This window comes from Aethalodelphis obliquidens, unplaced genomic scaffold, assembly GCF_003676395.1.
Source record: "Aethalodelphis obliquidens isolate GAN/ISIS:26980383/991018 unplaced genomic scaffold, ASM367639v1 scaffold86, whole genome shotgun sequence".
NCBI classification, from domain to species: Eukaryota; Metazoa; Chordata; class Mammalia; order Artiodactyla; family Delphinidae; genus Aethalodelphis; species Aethalodelphis obliquidens.
The window spans coordinates 5,813,382-5,834,081 of record NW_020838030.1 but is presented as its reverse complement, the minus strand read 5'-3'; the positions used below and the strand labels follow the sequence as shown (position 1 = coordinate 5,834,081).

The window sequence follows — 20,700 nt, the reverse complement described above, 5'->3', positions numbered from 1 at the left end:
CCACGCAACAGTTATCAAACAGCCGGAGGACCCAGTAACCATCTGGGATTTTGCCAGAACCACCAGAACTAAGGGGCCCTACGGCTGGTGGCTCACTGAGGCTCAATTAGAACAGTGTCCCCATGACCCACTTTATTCCAGCCAGATTTTCTTGCTGGGTCCAGTTCACATGCCAACAGCATGTACGGGCCACGTGGCCTCAACCCTAACATACGTGAGGCTCCCTTTTTATCCTAAAATGACATTTAGACATAACCCACTTACAGACCATTTTTAAAAAGCAATTTAATGCCCAAACGGAAACATAAAGGAGAAATAAGAAGAAAGCAGTGTTTTAATACATGTATTTCAGTCTGTGAAGCTCAAGCACGGCGGCCCGCGGAACCCCAGCGAAGGTGCCAGAGGTCCAAGTTTGTACGTGAGAGAAGGGAGAGGATCAGAAGCCGTTTCAAACAAGACACAGCAGAAAATCAAAGAACAGAGGCGAACACCAAATAAAAATCCGCACTGCATTAAGCAATAACCGATGAGACCTTGTAGAAGTAATTTCTCCATGAGTGTCAGCGGGGTATCTGCCAGCCCCGTAACCCGTGGAATGCCACTCCACTGCGCTGACGTCCCCGAGCACTGCGGGATGCGCCGCTTTCCTGGGCTCCGTCCACCAACGATGGCAACAGCCAAAAACCGTCCCCTCCATTTGTACGAGGCCCCAGGGGAATGGCCTCAGACCACCCCTCCTCCACCTGAGCCTCCCCAGCCAGGCCTCTTATGTCCACGTGCTTCTGCCCTATGGGGGACGAGGGCTGCAGGCCAGCAGGAGCTTGGGGATCAAGAGGGTACGGACTGGCCCTCCTGGGGTGTAGCACTCCCCTTCCGGGTGGGGGCAGGCATTGTAAGATGACAGGGACATCCGGTTACTCACAATCAGGTACACGGTGGCTCACGCAGCCCCCGAACCACCCCTCCAAAGCCAACCGGGCATTCAGTGTGCAGGGTGTCCCCTCCACCCACCCAGCCTCACTGCACCAGGTGGGAGTTCCTGCCTGGGACTGGGTACACAGGACATCCAGGTCACCTTCTACTCGGTGCGCAGGTTCTAAGGTCAGCACGTGATGTAAGAACCTGCATATACCCAAAAGCACTCTCTAAAATTTACCCATGCACAGGCACCACGTTAGAGATTAGCATACAGACCCTTGGTCTATCCAACACAGCGGGTTCGTTCTCCAGTCTGGGAACAGAGCTCTGTCTCTTTAATTGGGGCACACGTGTGGGGTGCTTACCCTGAGAGCCGCCATGCTGTGAGGAAGCCCACGCCGCACGGGGAGGCCCCATGTAGGTGTTCCAGCCGAAAGCCGCCATCGACCACCAGGCATCTGGGTGAACCAGCCTTCAGCGCCCCTGCCCTTGAGCCACCCCAGCCTTTGATACTTCCAGGTGAGGCACCAGATGTCATGGAACAGAGATAAGCCATCCCACCATGGCTGTGTCTGAATTCCTGACCCACAGAATGAGGAGTAAAATGGTGTACATTTTTGCCTAAGTGCACTAGTTGGTGTGCGTAAGAGGCAGCTAATTTCTGTCTATCTTTCAACATTTCAGAATCACTCAGCTCCACAAAAGGCCCAGACTAGCAGAGACACACCAGAACTGAGACTGACCGAGGGAAAAGTAAAATCAACCCCGCGCTCAATCAGGGCTTTAGTTCACAGGCCAGAGGCAAAGCCCCCACTGCTTAAGTTATTTCTCCTAAAGCAATGTGTGTAGATGAATTCTTGTAGCTTAGACACGTGATAGATTCCGCCAGACGGGCTCCAGAAGGACTTGTAGCTTGACAGAGGAGCTGAATTCTCTGGAAGGACACACCCGGGTTTGCATGCAATTGTCCAGAGGAGCCAACAGTGAGTCAACTCAGAGACCTCGGCCAATCTCCTGGGCAAACGTGAGTGGCGGGCTCTGGGGGCAGATGTGCGACGTCAGATGATGGTGCAGCCACAGCAGTACCTCTCGGGGTAATCCACCACGTACACTTTGTGGTCGGTGCCGTAGATGTAGTAGACGTACGTCTTTCCTTGGTACCAGTAACGAACTTCCGTGAGGGGGACCAGTTCAATGGTCTGGCGCTGAGGAAACAATTGGCCAAGAAAAACCTCAGGGTTCTGTTCAAGTCACTCGCCTGCTCAAGAACCTTCAGTAGCTCCCTACTACCTGTGGAATGAAGTTCAGGCTCTGGACTTGGCGTTTTGCCTCCAACCTGCCTCCTAGATGTATCTCTTACTACGCCCCTTCACATACCCTAAGCTCTGGCCCAAACCGACTTCTCGTCTTTAACCACCACCTCATTCTAAGTTTCATGAAGCGGTGGGGTGGGGGGAGGGGGCGCACAGGCAATCCCCAGGGGAGTTGCAGGATGTATGGAACTCCACCAGCCGAACAGGACATCTTCCAGAAGCGGTAATTTTTAGATGGGAGGGTGGACAGAGTGGAGTGGAGAAAAGTGGAGGACAAAGTCATTTTAAAAATTTTTCTATTAAAACAACCATGGAGATGTTAGGGAATGTATTATGCAATTTGAATTAAATTTTAAGATAAAATGTTGACACCAAAGAAATTCCAAAGTTTGGTGGGCTGCTTCAGGCTATTTTCTCAGACGCTTCCCTCCCTGCACCAGAGTTTTGCATCAACCCTCCTTTGAGAAAAGTCTTTCTCAAGTTTTCCCCTCCTTTCACACATGGGGAAACTGAGGCCCATGGAATTTCAAGCTTGCAAGATCATCCAGGTCAAGCCCCACCTCCTGGCTGGACCTATTTCAGGCTCAAACCTCCTCCCTGGCATCCCTGTCTACTCGAGAGCCCGGGGCACTCACTCCCCCCATGAAGAGGGGTCCTAAATCCCTTGTTCTCTAGCCCCTTCTCGGAGCACTTACTCAACAATCTTCCAGAATCACGGGGCAGTGAACGGGATGCCCTGCCGCCTCGGAGCTGACACTGACTCCTGCTGAGACACCCAGGTCATTGGCTTTGGCACTGATTTGTTACGGAAAACTACGGGTGCAACCCACAGAGCAAAGTGACTCCTCAGCCCCAGCAAAGCTTTCTCGGGACGTACCGTGGGCCAGGCTCGGTGCCCAAACCCTAAGTTCTTGTGCACAAGCTGCTCCCCTGTCCCAGACTCGGATGTGGGGACCCCAACCCTGGAGGGAGGTGGTGTGCTTGGCCCAGGGTCAGACCCTCCTACTTGCAGGAAGATCCCCTCCTTGGGAAAAGAGCCCAAGTCCTCTCGTGGGAGATGATGGTCCTGAGGCCCCTGGGGAAAGTGGGGAACAGGCCGGGAGAGGATGTTGAGCAGAGGGCTCCCTACGCTGGGAGGTGCGGGTTGGAGGGGTGGCAGAGGGAGTGACACTGTAGCAGGAGGCGGGGGACTCAGGGTCAGGGCACGCACTTCCCATGAAGCCGTCTGCGTGACCTCCCACTTCCTCTCTCTGGGCCTCCATTTCTTCATCTGTGAAATGGGTACAAAAACTTCTATGTCATGGAGTTGCTGAGAAAACCAAATGAGACGGTGAGACTGAGTTTTCTCCGTGTGCCGGAAAGCGGCCTCCAAGGGGGATAACTACGGAACGAAAAGGTAGACGATCCCTCTTGCCATGTTGGCACAGGAGACCCAACGTGGGAACCACGGGGCAAGAGGGGAGGGGAGCCAGCCTCTGCTCAGAAAGCCTGGGCCGCGGGTCAGACCACTCTTGTTTCCAAACTCTTCTACTACCCGACACAGAGCAAAACCACAGCAGCCCCACCCCACGTGCCTCCATTTGGATTCTAAAGGTCTCCAGGTTGGGGACCACAGGTTGGCCAGGACATCAACGGCCATCCAGTGGTCATCTCGTAATCGGACGTGTATCTGCTGGAACCCCTTGACTGTGCCCCTGGGACGAGCAGATTCCAGGTCTGAGAGGAGGGGCCGGGGCCCCGCGTGTGACAGCTGGTCCCTCCCTGGATTCTACTCGCTAACTTCCTAACCCTGAACAAAATATCGGCATGAACCTTTGTCTGTAGATCCTGGGCCCAAGGACGATTTAGGACAAAGAGTCACAGAAGTGGCCTCTTCTCCCTTTATGCTCCCTTTTAAAGAAACATGCACGTCTGCCCCTGGTGCACCCCTCCCTGCTCCAGGTCTGGTCCACAGATGGCTTGTGTCGCCCGAGATGGGGCTGTACCATCAGGGAAAGCCCGGGAGCCCCAGGGTCTAGACAGAGGCCTGCTGCCAACACGCAGTGTGATCTTGGGCAGGCACTGCCCCTCTGCCAAATGAAGGGTCCAAAAAGGACTCAAAATTGTCAGCCTCAGCAGCAGAAACGTCCCAGGAGAAGCACCTGTGTCCGCAAGCTGCTGCAATCCTGCCTCGTCCTCTGGCCAGTCCTACAGTAGTGCTACAGTACACAGCTCACTACTGGGCGGTCTTCACTGTAATGCCCACCAGACTGTACCAGGGCTGCAGAAGCAAGGCCCCTTAGAGACCGGGCTGGGATTCTCCGTGGATGGGGCTGAAGAACAAACGTCAGCTCCAGGCAAACAGCCGCTGAGGTATGGCTGACACTCAGAGCGTCACTACCCTCACCGCCCCCTTGTCTGACCCTCTTCCTGTTCCGGCTCCCCCACCCCTTTACCTGTTTCCCCTGGGAGCCCTTCCTTAACAAATGTCTTGGGCTTCCCTGGTGGCACAGTGGTTAGGGAGCCGCCTGCCAATGCAGGGGACACAGGTTCGAGCGCTGGTCCAGGAAGATCCCACACACCGTGGAGCAACTAAGCTCTGAGCCTGTGCTCTAGAGCTTATGAGCCACAACTACTGAGCCCATATGCCACAACTACTGAAGCCCGCACACCTAGAGCCCATGCTCCACGACGAGAAGCCACCGCAATGAGAAGCCCGCGCACCACAAAGACCCAACGCAGCCAAAAATAAAATAAATTGATAAAAAATAAAACAAACGGGCTTCCCTGGTGGCGCAGTGGTTGAGAGTCCGCCTGCCGATGCAGGGGACGCGGGTTCGTGCCCCGGTCTGGGATGATCCCACATGCCGCGGAGCGGCTGGGCCCGTGAGCCATGGCCGCTGAGCCTGCGCGTCCGGAGCCTGTGCTCCGCAACGGGAGAGGCCACAGCAGTGAGAGGCCCGCGTACCGCAAAAAAAATAAATAAATAAACAAAAAATGACTTGCACACGGATCCTCGTCTCAGAGCTGCTTCTGCGGAGCCCAACCTAAGGTAAGGTCCAACCGCGCCCCTTTTACAGATGAGGACATCGAGGCCCGTGAATGGAAGGGCCAGGAGCCATGACTATGTGCCAGAGCTGGGAAGCAGGACATAACCTGGGAAGTGACTCGCCCCTGCAGTATCTGCCAGGCGACAAGGGCACTGCCTCGTCCGGCTGATAGCCCTGCAAAACTACGCTGGCTTTCACAGTCGCTTGTGTGCCTTGAGTGTGGCAGATAATAACATTTCCCTTGGAGTTGGGAAATCTGAGTTCTACTCCTGGGCTCTTCCACTGAGAAGCTGTGTGACCTTGCCTAAATTACTTCCACTGTCTCGGCTTCCTCTGATTTATCGGCAAAGTCATGGCTTTGGACTAGACCAGGGGTAGCCAAGGATGCCCACAGGCCAAAGCTGGCCCAGCAGTCCATACAGTGCTCTTAGCATTTTTAAAATTTTGCTTTCAGTATTGAAAAACTGGAAGATTTCATGTAAAAATGTGTATTTCAGAAGGTCTGAAATCTCTGCCCCTGCACTGCACAGAGCTGAGGGGAGGCGGGGCCCTCTGGGTAAGGGGGCCTCCTACTCACAGCACCCCCCACCCAGGCCTTTCAGTTTGCAGTGCCCCCGTTTCATCCTCTCTGAGGTGCATTCCAGCTCCAAGACGGTCATTATTAATTTTAAATTAAATGCATCCTTTTCTCTCCTGCAAACAGGGTAAGCGTGCAGGAAGAGAAGCGGAATACTCATTGCAAAGGGAACGGAAGGCACAGGGACATTTTGAGCACCGGGTTCCACGCACTTAAAGCAAATGATCTCATCCCTACCAAGCCCTCTGAGGCGGTAGTAATATCTTTTTCACGGGTGAGAAACTGAACTTCAGGAAGGCGTTTGTAGCTGGCCCGGGACCACTCTGGGACGTGGAAGAGCCAGGATCTGCGCCCAGTTTGTAAGACTCGGACCCCCGACAGAGCCCTCACGGAGCTCAGGCGCTGGGCTTTCCCTTGCCAACCCCCCGCCCCATCTTCCATCCCCGTTTCCTTTACCCCGTCCCCTGCCGCACACGCCCCGCCCACCGCGGCTCCTGGGGACGCGACGGGCACCAGCGCCACCTAGTGGCCAGCAGGATAACAGCCGCACAGCAGCGCGGGCCGTCAGCCCTGCCCTTGGGGGCCTGGGATTTGGGAAGTGCCCCGGGGGGCCGGACGCTGGGTTCCAAACCTGCCCTTGCACCCTATATCTCGAGCTTTCCCTCCCCTTCCCTGAATACCGGGGGGGGGGGTGGTGAGAATCGAAACGACACTGAGCCACATTCCTGCGTGAAACCCTGTAAGCTCCCTGTCGCTCGCAGGATATAACAGTCCAAACTTCTCCCCGTGGCCTTATGTCTGACCAGCCCTGCTCTCTGACCTCCGGTCACTCTGGCCCCACGTCAGTGCCTAGTACCTCTGTTCTCCTCCGACTGGTGCTCCACCCCTCCCCCCCTTCCTTCTGCCCTGCCACTCTCAAGAAGGAACCTCCCCACAAAGGGAGGAGCCCGTTCCCTCCTTTTCGTCCACGGGGACAGTGTCCTGGAGCCCCAGCAGACCCGGCACCTCACCTTCCACCAGCCCCGGTCCCCACCCCACCCCCCTCAGCTCACCTGCTGCAGCACGCGGGCTCGGGAGGCCAGCGCAGCGCTGTGCTCGGCGATACCCCGCTGGGAGGCCAGAGAGATTTCCCGCAGGGGGAAGTCCACGATGGGGTACACCTGGGGGGAGACGCAGACCACCTGACCCGGAGCCTCAGCACCTGGAGCCTTGGAGGGCTGATGGGAGCACGAGGCCGGAAAGGGACGGGCCCGGGCCAGGGGCGAGCGGGATGGGTGGGGCTTGTTAAACCCAAGCGGACCATTGATCATCCACCTTATAGCGTCGGGAACTCCAGCCAATAAACGAGGGCCGTAGACAGACTACCCGCCCACCCGGCGCGCCTTCCCTGCTGCCTAACTCAGGCTAGGATTGGGCGCAGGGTTTCCTAGAGGGGTGATGCCTGAAGTGAGCCTTTAGAGAGCCTAGTGATTGGGGCAAAGAAAGGAAGGTGAGGACTATTATGAAGCCATAAAGAAGGAATTCCTGCCATTTTCAACAACATGGATGGAAGAGGGCATTATGTTAAGTGAGATAAGTCAGAGAAAGATACACACCCTATGATCTCACTTACATGTGGAATTAAACACAAACTCCTAGATACAGAGAAGAGATTGATGGTTTCCAGAGATGGGGATTGGAGGGGTGGGCAAAAGGGGTGAAAGGGGGTCAATTGGTACAAACTTCCAATTATGAGATAAATAAGTCTTGGGAGTGTGAAGTACAGAATGGTAACTACAGTTGATAATACTGGATTGGATATTTGAAAGTTGCTGAGAGTAGCTCATAAAAATGTCTCATCACAAGAAAAATCATTTTAACTGTGTGGTGATGGACGTGAACTGGATTTATTGTGGTGATGATTTCACAGTAATATACAAATATCAAATCATGATATACACCTGAAACTAATAAGCCAATCTGAAACAGCTACATACTGTTAAAAAAAAAAGGAAGGAAGGGTGGGAAGAAGGAAGAAAGCAAAACCAAAAAAAACTGAGGATGTCCCAAAAGGCCAAATTCCCTTCCCAGGCCGACAGCAGGGAGCCACAGGGCCAGAGTAGATACTCACGTTTGAAGGCCATAGGGTCTCTGTCTCGACTACTCAACTCTGCCCTCGAAGCACGACAGCAGCCACAGACAATACATAAACAAGTGGGCTGTGCTCCAATAAAACTTTATTTATAAAAGCAGGCCAAGGGCCGGAATTTGCCAACTGCTAGTGTACAAGACCCTCCCTGATCTGGCTGCTGGCACCTGTCATGTCTTAGCTCCTTGCTCCGCCCAGCTCGCTGCCCTCTGCCGCTCCTCGAGGCCTCTGTCGTGCTGCTTCCTCTGCTGGACACCCTGACTCCCATACTGTCACACCATCCACTCCCCCAAGGCACCGCTCTCCACCACCGACACCCTGCCCCTTCCTGTCTCTCTGCCTCGCTTGTGTATTTCTCAATGGCTGACAGTGTGGTGAAAATGCTCTTATTACCCTCTCCCTCACCCACTGTGAGATCGGAGGGCAGAGATTCTGTTTTATGGTATCCCCATGGCCTAGAATGGTGCCTGGTATAGGAGGAGGGTCTCAAGATTTGTCCAAGGGAAGGAGGGAGGAAAAGAGGGAGAGAAAATGAACAGGGGAAGAAAGGAGGGTTGAATATGTAAAATTCAAGACAGAAACTGCCCCATGGGGTTCCAGCAGCCTCTGTCCCCGCCCAGCCTTTCTGAATGAATGCATCGCCTGCAGAACCAGAAGACCCGGCCTCACAGGTGGAGGAGGGACCCAGCTCCCTTTAGGGCGGTAGCAAAGCCCTCCTTACCATCGTGTTTTCATCCTTAAAGAGTGTCTCTCCTCTGGCTTTAGCAAGCAGGTCCCCGGGGCAGGCCAGCTGGTGCTCAGACACAAACTCAAACAGGCTGTTCTTCCTGGAAGTGAAGAGGATGAGAGACAGAGCCCGGGGGTCGGGTTAAGCCCTGGGTTTGGAATCAGGCAGATAGGGGCTGGACGGCTTGCCGTGCTACCGGTGGGACCCTGGGAAAGTGCTTTAGCCTCTCTGGGCCTCAGCATTCTCGCGCGTAAGATGGAAAACTAGTAAAGTACGGACAGTTCTGTTCTAGCAAGGTACCCGATAGGAGAAACCCTTAATGCGTGGGAGCTTCCCTGACGTGGGGCCTTAGGACCCTGGGACTCCGTCTCTCCCAGCAGGTCCCTGCACTGTGAAAGCCCCAACCAAGTGGAGCTTCTCTGCAGAAACCAATCCAGGCCATGTCCCCCCAGGCCACCCCGCCAGGCCATGGCATTCAGAGGTGCTACGTACCACACGATGACCAGCTGGAGGAAGTGCAGCAGTTTCTTCTCGCCCTTGCAGGTGGCACAGGTCTTGTTCCCCCTCCCTGAGCATGTGCTGCATCTGAGAGGGGCCCCATCAGTACCACTCAGATGGTCGTGGTGTCCCAGTGGCTCCGGAGGCCCCTGCCTCACATCCTTCCTCATAGAGGTGCACTGTGGTGGGCACGGATTGCTTCCGCGTGCCCACCATCTAGACCTCCCACTCCTCGTAGCAGTGCCCCAATCTCCCTTTGGAGACATGGTTTGTGGGCTTGCCCCCATCCCTTCTATGACCAGCTTGGGACCTCAGCCTGGCCAATCAGAGCATTCCATCTCTCTGGCCATAGTGGCTGATACAGAGATTGACACATGACCCAGGGGAGTGCACTGAGATCCACCCCACAACTTTTGCTGGAACTATCAGGAAAGGGCCATCCTTTTCCACTGAGGTCACCAAGCTTGGAGCTGCTGGTGGCCTCCTCTGCCACCACAGGAGACAGCCTGCCTGAGGATGAAGCCAACATGAAGGAAAGCAGAGTGAGGGACAGAGACAGATTCCTGGTGACATTGTTTAAGCACCTGGATCCAGCTGTACCTGAAGTCATCCCAGAAATCTATTCCTCGACTTTTCCATTACATGGGCCTATAAATTTACTCTTTTGCTAAAGCCAGTTTGAACTGGAGTTCTTTTACTTGTAAGTGAAAGAAATCTAAGTTTCTTTCCAAATCAAAGAGCTCCTTTACCAACCACAGGTGGCAGGTCCACCAAAGCTTCGCCATCTGGCTTGTTAGAAGGATGGCCTGGGCCTGGATGAGCCACAGGTATCATTAACCCAACACAACTTTGAAGAGTTTCACTCCTCATGGTTTCTTGTTTCCCTTTAAAGATTTATAAATACATGAAAGGACGTCAAGCCCAAAAGGCAGCAACCCACTGTTTGCAAAGCCCTGTGAACAGGCACTTTGTTTAGTCAATCAACCAACCTTCCTTCACTCTTCCTCCATTTAGTCCCTGCAATGGGTTATAAATAAGGGTTTGCCCGGGCCCGGATCCTCAGAGAGATAAGAATCTCACCTTGGGTGCTCTTCTGTATTCACTTCCCCTCCAGGTGAGCATGAAGCGGTCTCCTCTCTGAACCCATGGCCTCCCTTCCTCCCTGCAGACCCTCGTACCTCCCCCCGCCCCCGACCCACAGATTGCTTGATGGGCTCCACTTGGTCTCGAGAAACACTCACTGAGGTGACAGGGCACCTACAATGCACAGAGCTCTGGGGACACAGGGGTGACAAGACAGCGCACCCGCTTGCCTTCCTGAGGGCAGGCAGTAAAAAGCAAGACCGCCCGTGAGAGCACTCAGCTCGGGGCCGGGGAGCCCCGTCTTACCTCTGCCTGCCGGACCCCGAGCACATCTGACACCGCCGGGCGGGCCTGGCTCTGCGCTTGGCCCGGCTGCATGCGGGGCACCGCACCTGCGGACACACGTGGCCTCAGCCCTCGCCCGCCTCCCGGGGAGCAGGCAAAGGGCAACCTGAGACCTGGTTCCAAGCCAGCCTGTGACCTTCCCCAAGCTGTCACTTCCCTACTTGCTCTCCCTGGGCCTCGCCCCTTGTCTGTAAAATGTAGTGTACCTTTGGACCCCTCCAGTTGTAGCTTCAGAGACTCTGCATCCTCACATCCCTGTTTCTCCTGAGACCTCAGCCTCTCCTGCTCTTCTCTCAACCCCATGACCCTTGGGACCGTCCCCTGACCAAACAGCCACGGCCGGGGCGGGGGGAGGGGGGCAGGCTGGCCCTCCCTGGTGCTGGAGAAGCCCCCAGAGATGGACCAGGCTATGCCCTCACAGTGGGCTTGGGGTGTGCTCCGGAGACATTCCAGGGAAAGCCTGAGGGACAAGGGGGGAGGAGGAGGAGGGGCGGGAGGGAGCAGCAAAGGCCACCAGCAAAGGCCACCAGCAAAGGCCACCGGAGGACACAGAGCAGGTGCAGCCACCGCGGAGCCCCACGGTGGGTGCGGAGCGGGTAGAGGGACGAGCACGCAGCAGGCGGAAGGTGGGTGCAAGGGCGCGTGGGCAGAGAGAGGACAGAGGAGGCCGGTTTACTGCAGCAAGTGGTCAGTGTGTGTCCAAGGGGTTAGGCACAAACAGGGAGGTGGGGAGAGCTGAGAACACGCGAGGGGCGTGGACTTACTGCCGGGAAGGCTAGTAGCCTAGAGGATCCTGCAAAGAACGCTGAGGCCACGAGGGCCTGGCTGGCGCTGAGGGGCCCGCGCGGGGCTGAATAGTATACGTGGTTGTCCCCGCTCCGATTTACATCTTCCAGAACCTCAGAATGTGACCTTATTTGGAACTCATCTTTGCAGATGTAATTAGTAAAGGTGAGGTCATACTGCAGAAGGGTGGGCCCTACATCCAATGACTCGTGTCCCTATGGGAAGCCCGTGAGGAGACAGAGACACACACAGAGAAGCCAGGAAGCAACACGGAGGCAGAGATGGGGGTGAGGCAGCTATAAGCCAAGGACTGCCAGCCGCTGCCAGGAGCCAGGAGGAAGGCATGAGATGGCTCTTAACCCTGCCGACACCTTGGTATTGGACATCCAGCCTCCAGAACTCTTAGGGGAATAAATTTGCTGCTTTAAGCCACCCAGTTTGTGGTCATTTATTACGGCAGCCCCAGGAAGCTAATCCAAGGCCCGAGTCTATTGTGTCCCTCAAAGGCCCTGAACTTCACTTCTCGGCCAGCACGGGCCCCTGCACTACAAGTGCTGGTCACTTGCCAGTCTGCCCCTCGGACAGAGGGTCCCTGTGAGAAGGACCCCAGGTCTCAGTCCTCCTGCACCCAGCAGGTACTCAATACATGTTTGTAGGTGGAGGAGAAAAGGAGAGAAGAATGAAAATCATAAACCATCAAAGGGAAATAAGGTCAATAGAGACCACCCACTCCAACATTCCCATTTTACAGGTAGGGAGATGGAGGCCCGGAGAGGGAGGATGACTTGTTGGAGGGCCCACTGTTGGCGCAGGGAGCCCCAGGCTGCCAGCCCAGCCCTCCATCCCCACATGGCCCTGCTCCACATCACGTACTCACCAACGGCCACATGTGACTCACCGTGCCGGCCCCGTGGCAGCTGCTGCACTTGTAGCGCCCGTGCCCGTGGCATTTGTGGCATTCCTGAGAGTGAACGCTCTCCTTGGTCTGGTTTTCCAAGTACCAGCAGCTCCTGATTTCACCAACCCCACCCCCATGATGTCAGCATCCCACGTCGAGGTATAACAATTCAGGCCATGGTGGGAAGACGACCATTTGTGACTAGGCTTCCAAAGGGCCTTGAACACCAAGCCAAGGAGATCACATTACCATCCCCTCAGAGCCTCAGCCCAGTCGGTCCTGGATGCTAAGACGGGGAGACCAGGTCTCCGACTACCATGTCCTAACTCACACTCCCAGCCTAAACCACAAAAGCCAGTATCCTTTGCCCATTAGGTGGCTAAAGTGGTCTTTGGGAATAGAAGCCATAAAAAAACAGAGGGTGTTTTTGCAAAAGGCAGCGAGCGAGCTACTGGAATTCAATGGCTGAATCAAAACAGCTTTTCCACCCTGGAGAACAGAATGAAACACTCTCTTGATCTCTCAAAGTCCTCTTCGTCTTATGATGCTATGAAAACTCAGAGGGTAAAATGATACGCTTGAATCAAGTTCTAAAGTGAAAACAAGGCAGTTAATTAGATGAGCACATAACATAAAACATCTCAGCTGTGGTTCTGTAACACATTAGGTTACCCTCACTACCTGTCCTGATTATATTTCTGTAAAACAGCGTGAATGTCAAATTCTACTCCCCTAATGACTTCCATAAAAAAAAATCCCAGGGATGCTTTAATTTTATATGTTTCATTCAGCTGTTTCCCAACAGGTCAAAAAAATTAAAAAGACAAAAACCCTCAGATGGTGTAGGAACGTGAATGCTCGCTATTTAAATCTGGTGACAATTTCGTACCATCCTGTTGCTATGTGAACGCTCCCTAATTTGCACGGAATTTCGTAGGGGACTACATCCCATACGCTGGGTTTTCTTACAATTCTGCTTATTTGATGGGCAAGGAATAAACCACCAGCCTGGATTTTGGGTTTCCTTTTTCAAAGGATAAAGTTTGAAGAAACTACGGTGCCCGGAAAACCAGCTCCGAGAGAAGGGCAGAGACTCCAATGAACACATTACCTTGACCAACGATGAGTGAGGGACTTGGAACTTCCTGGTATCTTCCTGAAACATCGGGGGAACCTGGACCTTGATGTCCCAAAGCCTGGGGGAGGTCCCTCTTTGTGGCCCATCCACGGAGTGGTCTGACAGAGAAAGGGGCTGTTCAAAGAGCAGCAAATGGCTGCAAGGACCAGCCTTCATTTATTCACAAAATAGTACGGAGCCTTCACCTGGTGCAGGCGTTAAGCTAGAACCTGGGGCCGAGGGACTGGTAGGTAAGGGTCCCCTTAGAGCCTGTGGCTGGGCAGCCAAGCGTCGGAGTTGAACAGACCCGGCTGACTCCTGCTTCTTGTACTTCCTGGCTGCGGAACTCGACACCAGCTCCTCCACCTATATACACCTCTCTGCCCTGCAATCCTCTCCTCTCTAACCAGGGATAACGGTGGCACCTACCATGGAGAACGGTAGTAAAACTGAACAGCAGAAGGCGTACCAAAGCTTAGCCCAGGGCTGGTACATGCCGAGGGATCAATAAACCAGGATTGTCTTCACTGCTGTCACCATCCCCACCATCTTCTTTCTCCTCCTCCGTCCAAGGAGAGAGACTACATCACAATACAACAGAATATGACATGGTAAGTGCTTTGGACAAGAGCTGCATAAGGCGTTCTGAAAAACTCAGAAGACTGACTCATTCTGCTGGGGAGGGGACAGCAGGGAAGAAATCCTCAAAGGCTTCATAAAAGAGGGGACCCTTGAGCTAAGTCTCGAAGGATGAACCAGAAAACAGATAGGGCACAGAGCTTCCCAGAAAGAGAGCCTTAAGCCTCTACGGGGTCCAGCAGAGGTGACACAGCACACTGAATGGGGTGGGGATCTAGAGACTCGGGGAGGCGCTGGGGGTGGCCCAGGAGGCAGGTAGACGCCCGAGCACGCTGGCTGCCTTTGCAGTCTGGCCCCGTGTGGCAGCACCAGCCTGTGGCCAAACGCAAACACTAGACTTTTGCAGGACCTCCTGCAAGCCACTTCCTGGACAGGAAGCGTCTGCTAACGTCAGCCCTGGAAGGTCTCCAGGAGGAAAGGCCACCCTCTCTTTTTATGGGGGATGGGAAACTGAGGCTCCGAGCAGCAGAGCATCTTCCTCGGGGTTGGCGGCTAAGCCAAGTCCTGACATTCTCCACCAATCCCGGCCATATTCACTCCGAATTAAACTGATTTCAGACAACTCACTTACTGGTAAAGGGCCGAAAAGTCCATTCACTTATCCTGGATTCACTGAAGGTTTCTAGTCGATACTACAAAGGAAAAATAGTGTGTTCACACTCGTGCCCTTAGAAGACAGAGCCTCATGAGAAAGGATGAAGCTCCCCACCCCTGGGCTCAGCAGGGAGAACAGAAGTTCCCAAGCACGGCCAGCGCCCGAGGGCTGCTCAGAACAGGCTGGCAGCAGCGAGGACTCGCGTCGCAGATGCCCTGGGACATACCTGCCGGGGGTCGTTCAGCCCCAGGAAACCTCCCCTGACAGACACACCACTGGGCACCTTCAGGATAATGTGTATAATTTCTTTATACACAGAAACGGTCTATGAGGCAAGTTCTGAAGCAAAAATTGCCCTCTGACAGATGGAGGCTGCTGGAATCAGCCACTCCGAGCACCCCTGGGGGAATGTATCTGCCTGAGGTCGAGATCCTCCTTCTTGATCCTCATCCACGGGATCTCGGACATCGCCTGGCTCCTCCTTTTCCATGTGAGGAAAGGGATGCTCAGAGAGGTCAGGTGACTTTCCCAAGGTCACACAGCTACACAGAGACCTCGTACCTCAAATCCCTGCTCTGACCACTCCCTGCGAGGCTGATTTCTGCAACTGTGTGCCCTCCAGGGGACGGCTATGCCAGTGACACTAGGAAATGTGAACTTCAACTTGTCCCTGTCAAGGCAGAAGGTGACACAGGTGGGGTCACCTTGTGTGGTCTTGGTACCAAGCACAGGACCTCCCTGGAGCCTCCGGCTTGGGGGTGATGAATAAATACCCCTGGCACAGATGAAACTTGGGGGAGGCAGAGGGAGCTGGGATCAGGGGAGGAGACGGCCCGTTCCAGGCCACCCCTCCAGGAAGCAGGTAAGTTGTGTCTTTAAAAACAGGGCTTCGGTGCCCGCAAACCTGTGTTTGAATCCCAGCTCGGTCACTTCTAGCTGCGTGTTTGGGGGCAAGTAACTCCACCTCTCTAAATGTCCAATTCCTCCTAACTGGTGACGATGATACCTACCATGAAGGGTAGCTATGAGGATTCGGTGCGACATACAGGTAATGCGCTATCCATGACGCCTAGGGCATTCGAGCTGTTCTCTGGTGATTGACAACCATGATTCCTCGTATTATAACTCACTACAATGTCACCGCTATTCACACGCACTGTTCCCCAAGACTCCTTTCTCCCCGGCCTCGCCAGGCGCCCTCCGGCCAGCCCTCACCCTGCGCAGGACCTGCTGCTTCAGCTCCAGGATGACGAGGTCACCGGCGGCCGCACTGCTGTAGCAGCACTTGGAGTCCACGAAGCTGAGGAGGGCTTCCCGGGCCACCTCCTCTGTCACCACGGGGACTCTGGTGGGGACCGAGCAGAGGGGCGGTGGGTCGGGGAGAGCCTGCGGGCTCACCCAGGCCAGCCAGCCCCCTCACGGTGCCAATGGAAACTAAGGCCCGGAGACAGGGGTCCCCCGGCCGTGTCCACAGCAGTGGTAGAGCCCTCGGACATCCAGCTGGTGAGCGCATCTCCGGCATCAGGAACTGTGTGAACAGATGCCCAGTGGGAAAGTGGCAGGTCCTTCTAGAGGACAGCAAAACCACTTTAGCTGAGGTCTGGAGCTGCGGAGAAGGGCTGATGGGGTCTTAGAACTCAAATGAAAAAACAGAAACAAAACACTGAAAGATGAATTATGCCACTTTACAGATAAGGAAAACTGAGGTCCAGAGAAGATGTCACACAGCTAGGAGGAGGCAGAGTTAGGACTAGACGAGGTTCCTGCCCTCTGGGACGTTGACTTCAGCCAGAGGAATTGTGAGTAACGCCCAGGGGAAGACCCCAGCCGAGAACCTTCTGACAGTGGCGCCCACAGAGACCCGCCGTGAGCCTGCTGGACGGCAGTGGTGCAGGCTGGGAGGGCAGACTAGGAAGGACCCTTTCTCGGCCCCCTCTCGGGACACCTCTCCTCCTCCTGGAAGACTCCCCTGAGGCCCAACTGCCCTGTCCCTCCTCGGCAAAGCCCTCCCGCCAATGCCATGAGCTGAGGCCCCTTCCTCCGCCCTGCCTCCCATCTTCACATTCTTCTCCACGGCAGCCTGCCTCCAAATGTAAGCCCTCACCAACGCACGCTGTGTCGCCGACACCCCCGGCCCAGCGCACAGAGGGCCCGTGTGCCCACAGACAGTGCCCAGCAGATGGAGGGCGTGGGCGCAGCAGTGGCCAGGACGACTCCACGGAAGAAGGGGCGTCTGCAGGCACGCAGGGAGGGCGGCCAGGGAGGAGAAGGGAGGGGGTCCAGGCAGCAGCGGGGCCAGAAGCACCGGGAAGGCACCCTAGACGGCAGGACACGGCCACCCTGGACCCAGAGTGGGCACGGCTCCTCCTCCTGTCCGCACAAAGCTGGCCGGACAGCCGGAGCCCTGCCCCAGGTCCTCCAAGCAAGCGGACTTTCGGTAAAGGGCGAGATAGGAAATACTTTAGGCTTTGCGGGCCACGTGGCCTCTGTGTCACCACTCAGCTCCTCTGTCACGGGGTAAAAGCAGCCACAGACAGTAAGGAAACAAAAACACACGGCCGTGTGCCAATAAAACCTGACAGACAAAAAGAGGCAGTGAGCTGGATCTGGCCCGGGGGCCGTAGTTTGCAACCCCTGATCTAGACTAGAGTTTTCAACCCTGGCTTGGTAGCCAAACAACCTGAAGAGCTTGGAAAAATACACACTCCCAGGCTCCATCCCTGGAGACTCTGGTCCACTGGGTCTGGAGTCCTGATGCACTGTCTGGGTTGAAATCTGTGGCCCCTGAGATCCCCGAGGAGGGCTGTCGGGGGACAAAGGTGACCTGAGGATCATCTCGCGTGACCCCGCGCAATGGCTCCGTGGGGGCTGCCAGGGCTCACCTGTGTTCCAGAAACGAAGACCAGCACCTTTGTTCCCGGGGCCTCCCCGGGGCCTCCGAAGGTGGGAAGAATATCTGGCATCCTGGGTTCCAAGACCGGCAGCATCCTGGTCGTAGGTGGAGATGGACGTGGTCACGGAATGTCCATGGACACAGGGCCTACGCCCCATCCTCCCGTTCCCTCCCAATGGCGACAAGGGGCTTCCCAGGGCCCCCAGGGGACAGGGGAGCTCTCCCAGCCCGGCCTGTTCCAGAGATGCCCGCACAACAGCATAGGCCCCAGGAAGAAGCTGCGGGACCCAAGCCCCCAGGGACACAGACTCACTGTCCCCTTGAAGAAGGCAGTCACAGCTGGGCAGCCTCTCCAGGAGTTCAGCCGGGGGCGCCAGAGGACTCTCGGCCTCGAAGCTGAGGTCCATCACACCTGGGGAAGAACGGGCAGTGCTGAGCCTCGGGGAGGAGGGGGTGGAAGGCGACTCCTGTCAGCTACCTGATGGGTGAGGGCAGGTGCGTCGTAGAGAGGCTCACGGTTTCAGTCAGTCTCACTCCGGCCCCCTCACGACACACAACATATGTGTAGGGCGGCCAGCAATGGGGTTGGGGGTATGACAGTAGCAGCAGTAATAATAATGATGAGACAAACATTCGGAAGGGCAGCTCCTATCTGCTGGGCACCTACTCTGTGCCAGTCAGCGGGACAGGTGCGGTATAAACGGTATCATATTCCCCAGCCCTAGGAGACAGACACTGAATAACAGATGGGCACACTTCTCTGCTGCTCCTCTCATCAACAGACAGGTCTCCGTTTCCTCCCCTTGAACCTGGGCAGGCTTGTGACCGCTTCAGCAAGGGAACACAGCAAGCAAAGAAGAGACTGCAGCTCCTACTTCTGGCCTCCTGAAGCCGTCCCTCTTGATGCCTAAGCTGCCAGGTAAGACGTTAGACTATCCCGCTGGAGAGGCCACGAGCAAATGCCCTGAGACTACGTGGGGAGGGGCCCAGTGGAGCCTGGCCTTCCAGCCACCCTGCCAAGCCACCAGGAACATGAGCAAAGCCATCTTGGACCCTCCAGTCCAGAGCAGCTGTCTGCTGAATACACTGAGGGACCCTTTCATGGACTGCATGTCTGCATCCCCCCAAATTCATATGTTGAAACCCACAGCCCCAGTAGAGCTGGGTTTTGGGGGGTTTTGTTAACACTTTAAAAAAAATATATTTATTTATTTGTTTGTTTCTGGCTGTGTTGGGTCTTCGTTGCTGCACTTGGGCTTTCTCTAGTTGCGGCGAGCGGGGGCTACTCTTTGTTGCGGTGCGCGGGCTTCTCATTGCAGCGGCTTCTCTTGTTGTGGGGCACGGGCTCTAGGTGCGTGGGCTTCAGTAGTTGTGGCACACAGGCTCAGTGGTTGTGGCTCGCGGGCTCTAGAGTGCAGGCTCAGTAGTTGTGATGCACGGGCTTAGTTGCTCCGCGGCATATGGGATCTTCCCAGATCAGGGCTCGAACCCGTGTCCCCTGCAGTGGCAGGCGGATTCTTAACCCCTGCACCACCAGGGAAGCCCTTGGGAGGGGATTAGGTTTAAATGAGGTCTTACGGATGGAGCCCACGATGGGATCAAGGTCCTTATAAGAAGAGAAAGAGGCTAGGGCTCTCTCGCCCTCTCTACTATGTGAGCAGCACCCAGTGAGAAGGCGGCTGTCTACAAGCCAGAAGTGGGCCCTCACCAGATGCTGGGTCTGCTGATGCCTTGACCTTGGACTTCCCAGCCTCCAGAACTGTAAGAAATAAATGCTTGTTGTTTAAGCCAACCCAGTCTATCTATGGTGTTTTTGTTACAGAAGCTTGAACCAACACAGACCCTAATCAGTTACAACACGGAGCACCCACCTGAGCCCTGTTGAAATTTCTGATCCACAAATCATGAAATATATTAAAGTGGTTGTTGTTTTAAGGCACTGGGATGCGGGACAGTAGGTCATGCAGCTTCCTCCATCAGGCAGTCTTTACTGTGAGACTCTCCCCAGACCCACACAAGACTTTCTTGGAGCCACACCAGGGTCTCAGGCTCCCCTGCTGCCCCCTCTCCTCTCACAGGTGTCTGACCTACACTGTGGTCCAAAGACGGTCCCTGACTACGCCTGCCCCTTCTCCCCCTTTCCCTTCACAGGTCTCCAAGGGACGTCTGGCATGTCTCAGGCCATCTTGGTGTCTGCTTCTTGGACGACCCAAACTGACACGCCAGCACAGCCACATTCTACCAATGTGACTCGCGCAAGATCGCCCAGCCAGTCAGTGATAGAGTTGGATTCAAACCAAGGTTCTTCTCTCTCCAAAGCTGCTGTTCTTTTCCAAGTACTTTTTACAAGGCAAACCCTATGGAAGAAGCACTGATTATATAACTGTTTTTAAAACCTCATCTTGATCTGTCAGGCTGTGACATCTATACATAGGGACTGAGACTCCAAGTAGGAAAGCATAATATTAGAAGTGGCTCCTGGAAACTCAGGACTACTCACGAAGCACCTCCCACACCTGATGCCTCACCCCACCATCCCACCTAGAGGTGTGGAAGGCAGGGCGTCTAGCTCCACTTAACACGAGGAGTCTGAGCCTCAGAGAGGTTACTCCAGTACTCCTAGGGTGCACAGCGCTGGAGTTAGAGCAGGCCAGAGGCTCCTTGCTCCACTTCCAGCCCAGTGGGCCACCTGTCAAACCTGTTCCGTGAAGTCCCCAGGCTGGGGGACAAGGATCCCTCAACTGTGTCTTTCTAGTGGCCGGTTGACCACAGGAAGTTGACTTTAAAGGGCGAGCTGATAAACGGTCAGTGGAAGGGGATTTTCTCTGCATTAAGTCACTGAAGGCCACTTGGGTCAAACTTCCAGCTGATCGACCTCATCTCCGAGATCCTCCTCTTTTCTGCAGCTCTCTAAAACCTATAGCTCTTTATCACTACAAAAAACAAAGATATTATGTCCTGTTCTTTAGAGTTTAATAAAAGCAGAGGCCAGAAGAATAAGCAGATCTTGTTCAAAACCGGAACAGCTTAGGTTATCTGGAAGCAGAGACAAGACGTTGGACGGTGAAGAAGACTGAGATTCTGGCATTCATGGCCGAGAACAGTGAGGGAGGAGGCGGTGTCATTGAAACAAATTAACAACCCTGCTCTACCA

General features: G+C 54.9%; 1 protein-coding gene across 1 annotated transcript; it reads right to left on the bottom strand.

Moving 5' to 3' along the window:
- Positions 1–280: 280 nt before the first annotated feature.
- Positions 281–17,969, bottom strand: SSUH2 (ssu-2 homolog). Its single transcript, XM_027093902.1, has 11 exons — positions 17,860–17,969; positions 17,536–17,641; positions 15,869–15,998; positions 14,630–14,690; positions 13,414–13,538; positions 12,303–12,365; positions 10,580–10,665; positions 9,185–9,277; positions 8,687–8,792; positions 6,890–6,997; positions 281–2,123 (listed from the first exon to the last, which is right to left on the bottom strand). The coding sequence occupies exons 1-11, from the start codon at positions 17,951–17,953 to the stop codon at positions 1,977–1,979; spliced, it is 1,119 nt and encodes a 372-aa protein (XP_026949703.1). The 5' UTR covers positions 17,954–17,969; the 3' UTR covers positions 281–1,976.
- Between the last annotated feature and the right edge of the window lie 2,731 nt (positions 17,970–20,700).

Bases quoted from the DNA above. Each gene is read 5' to 3' on its own strand.
- SSUH2 (XM_027093902.1), bottom strand. From the start codon at position 17,953: ATGGACCTCAGCTTCGAGGCCGAGAGTCCTCTGGCGCCCCCGGCTGAA. The intron at 14,691-15,868 runs GTGAGGGCTGGC...TTTCCTTTGTAG, and splicing joins AGCAGCAGGTCCTGCGCAGG to TATCGACTAGAAACCTTCAG. The intron at 2,124-6,889 runs GTGAGCTGAGGG...TTGTTTCCTCAG, and splicing joins GAGCCCGCGTGCTGCAGCAG to CGCCAGACCATTGAACTGGT.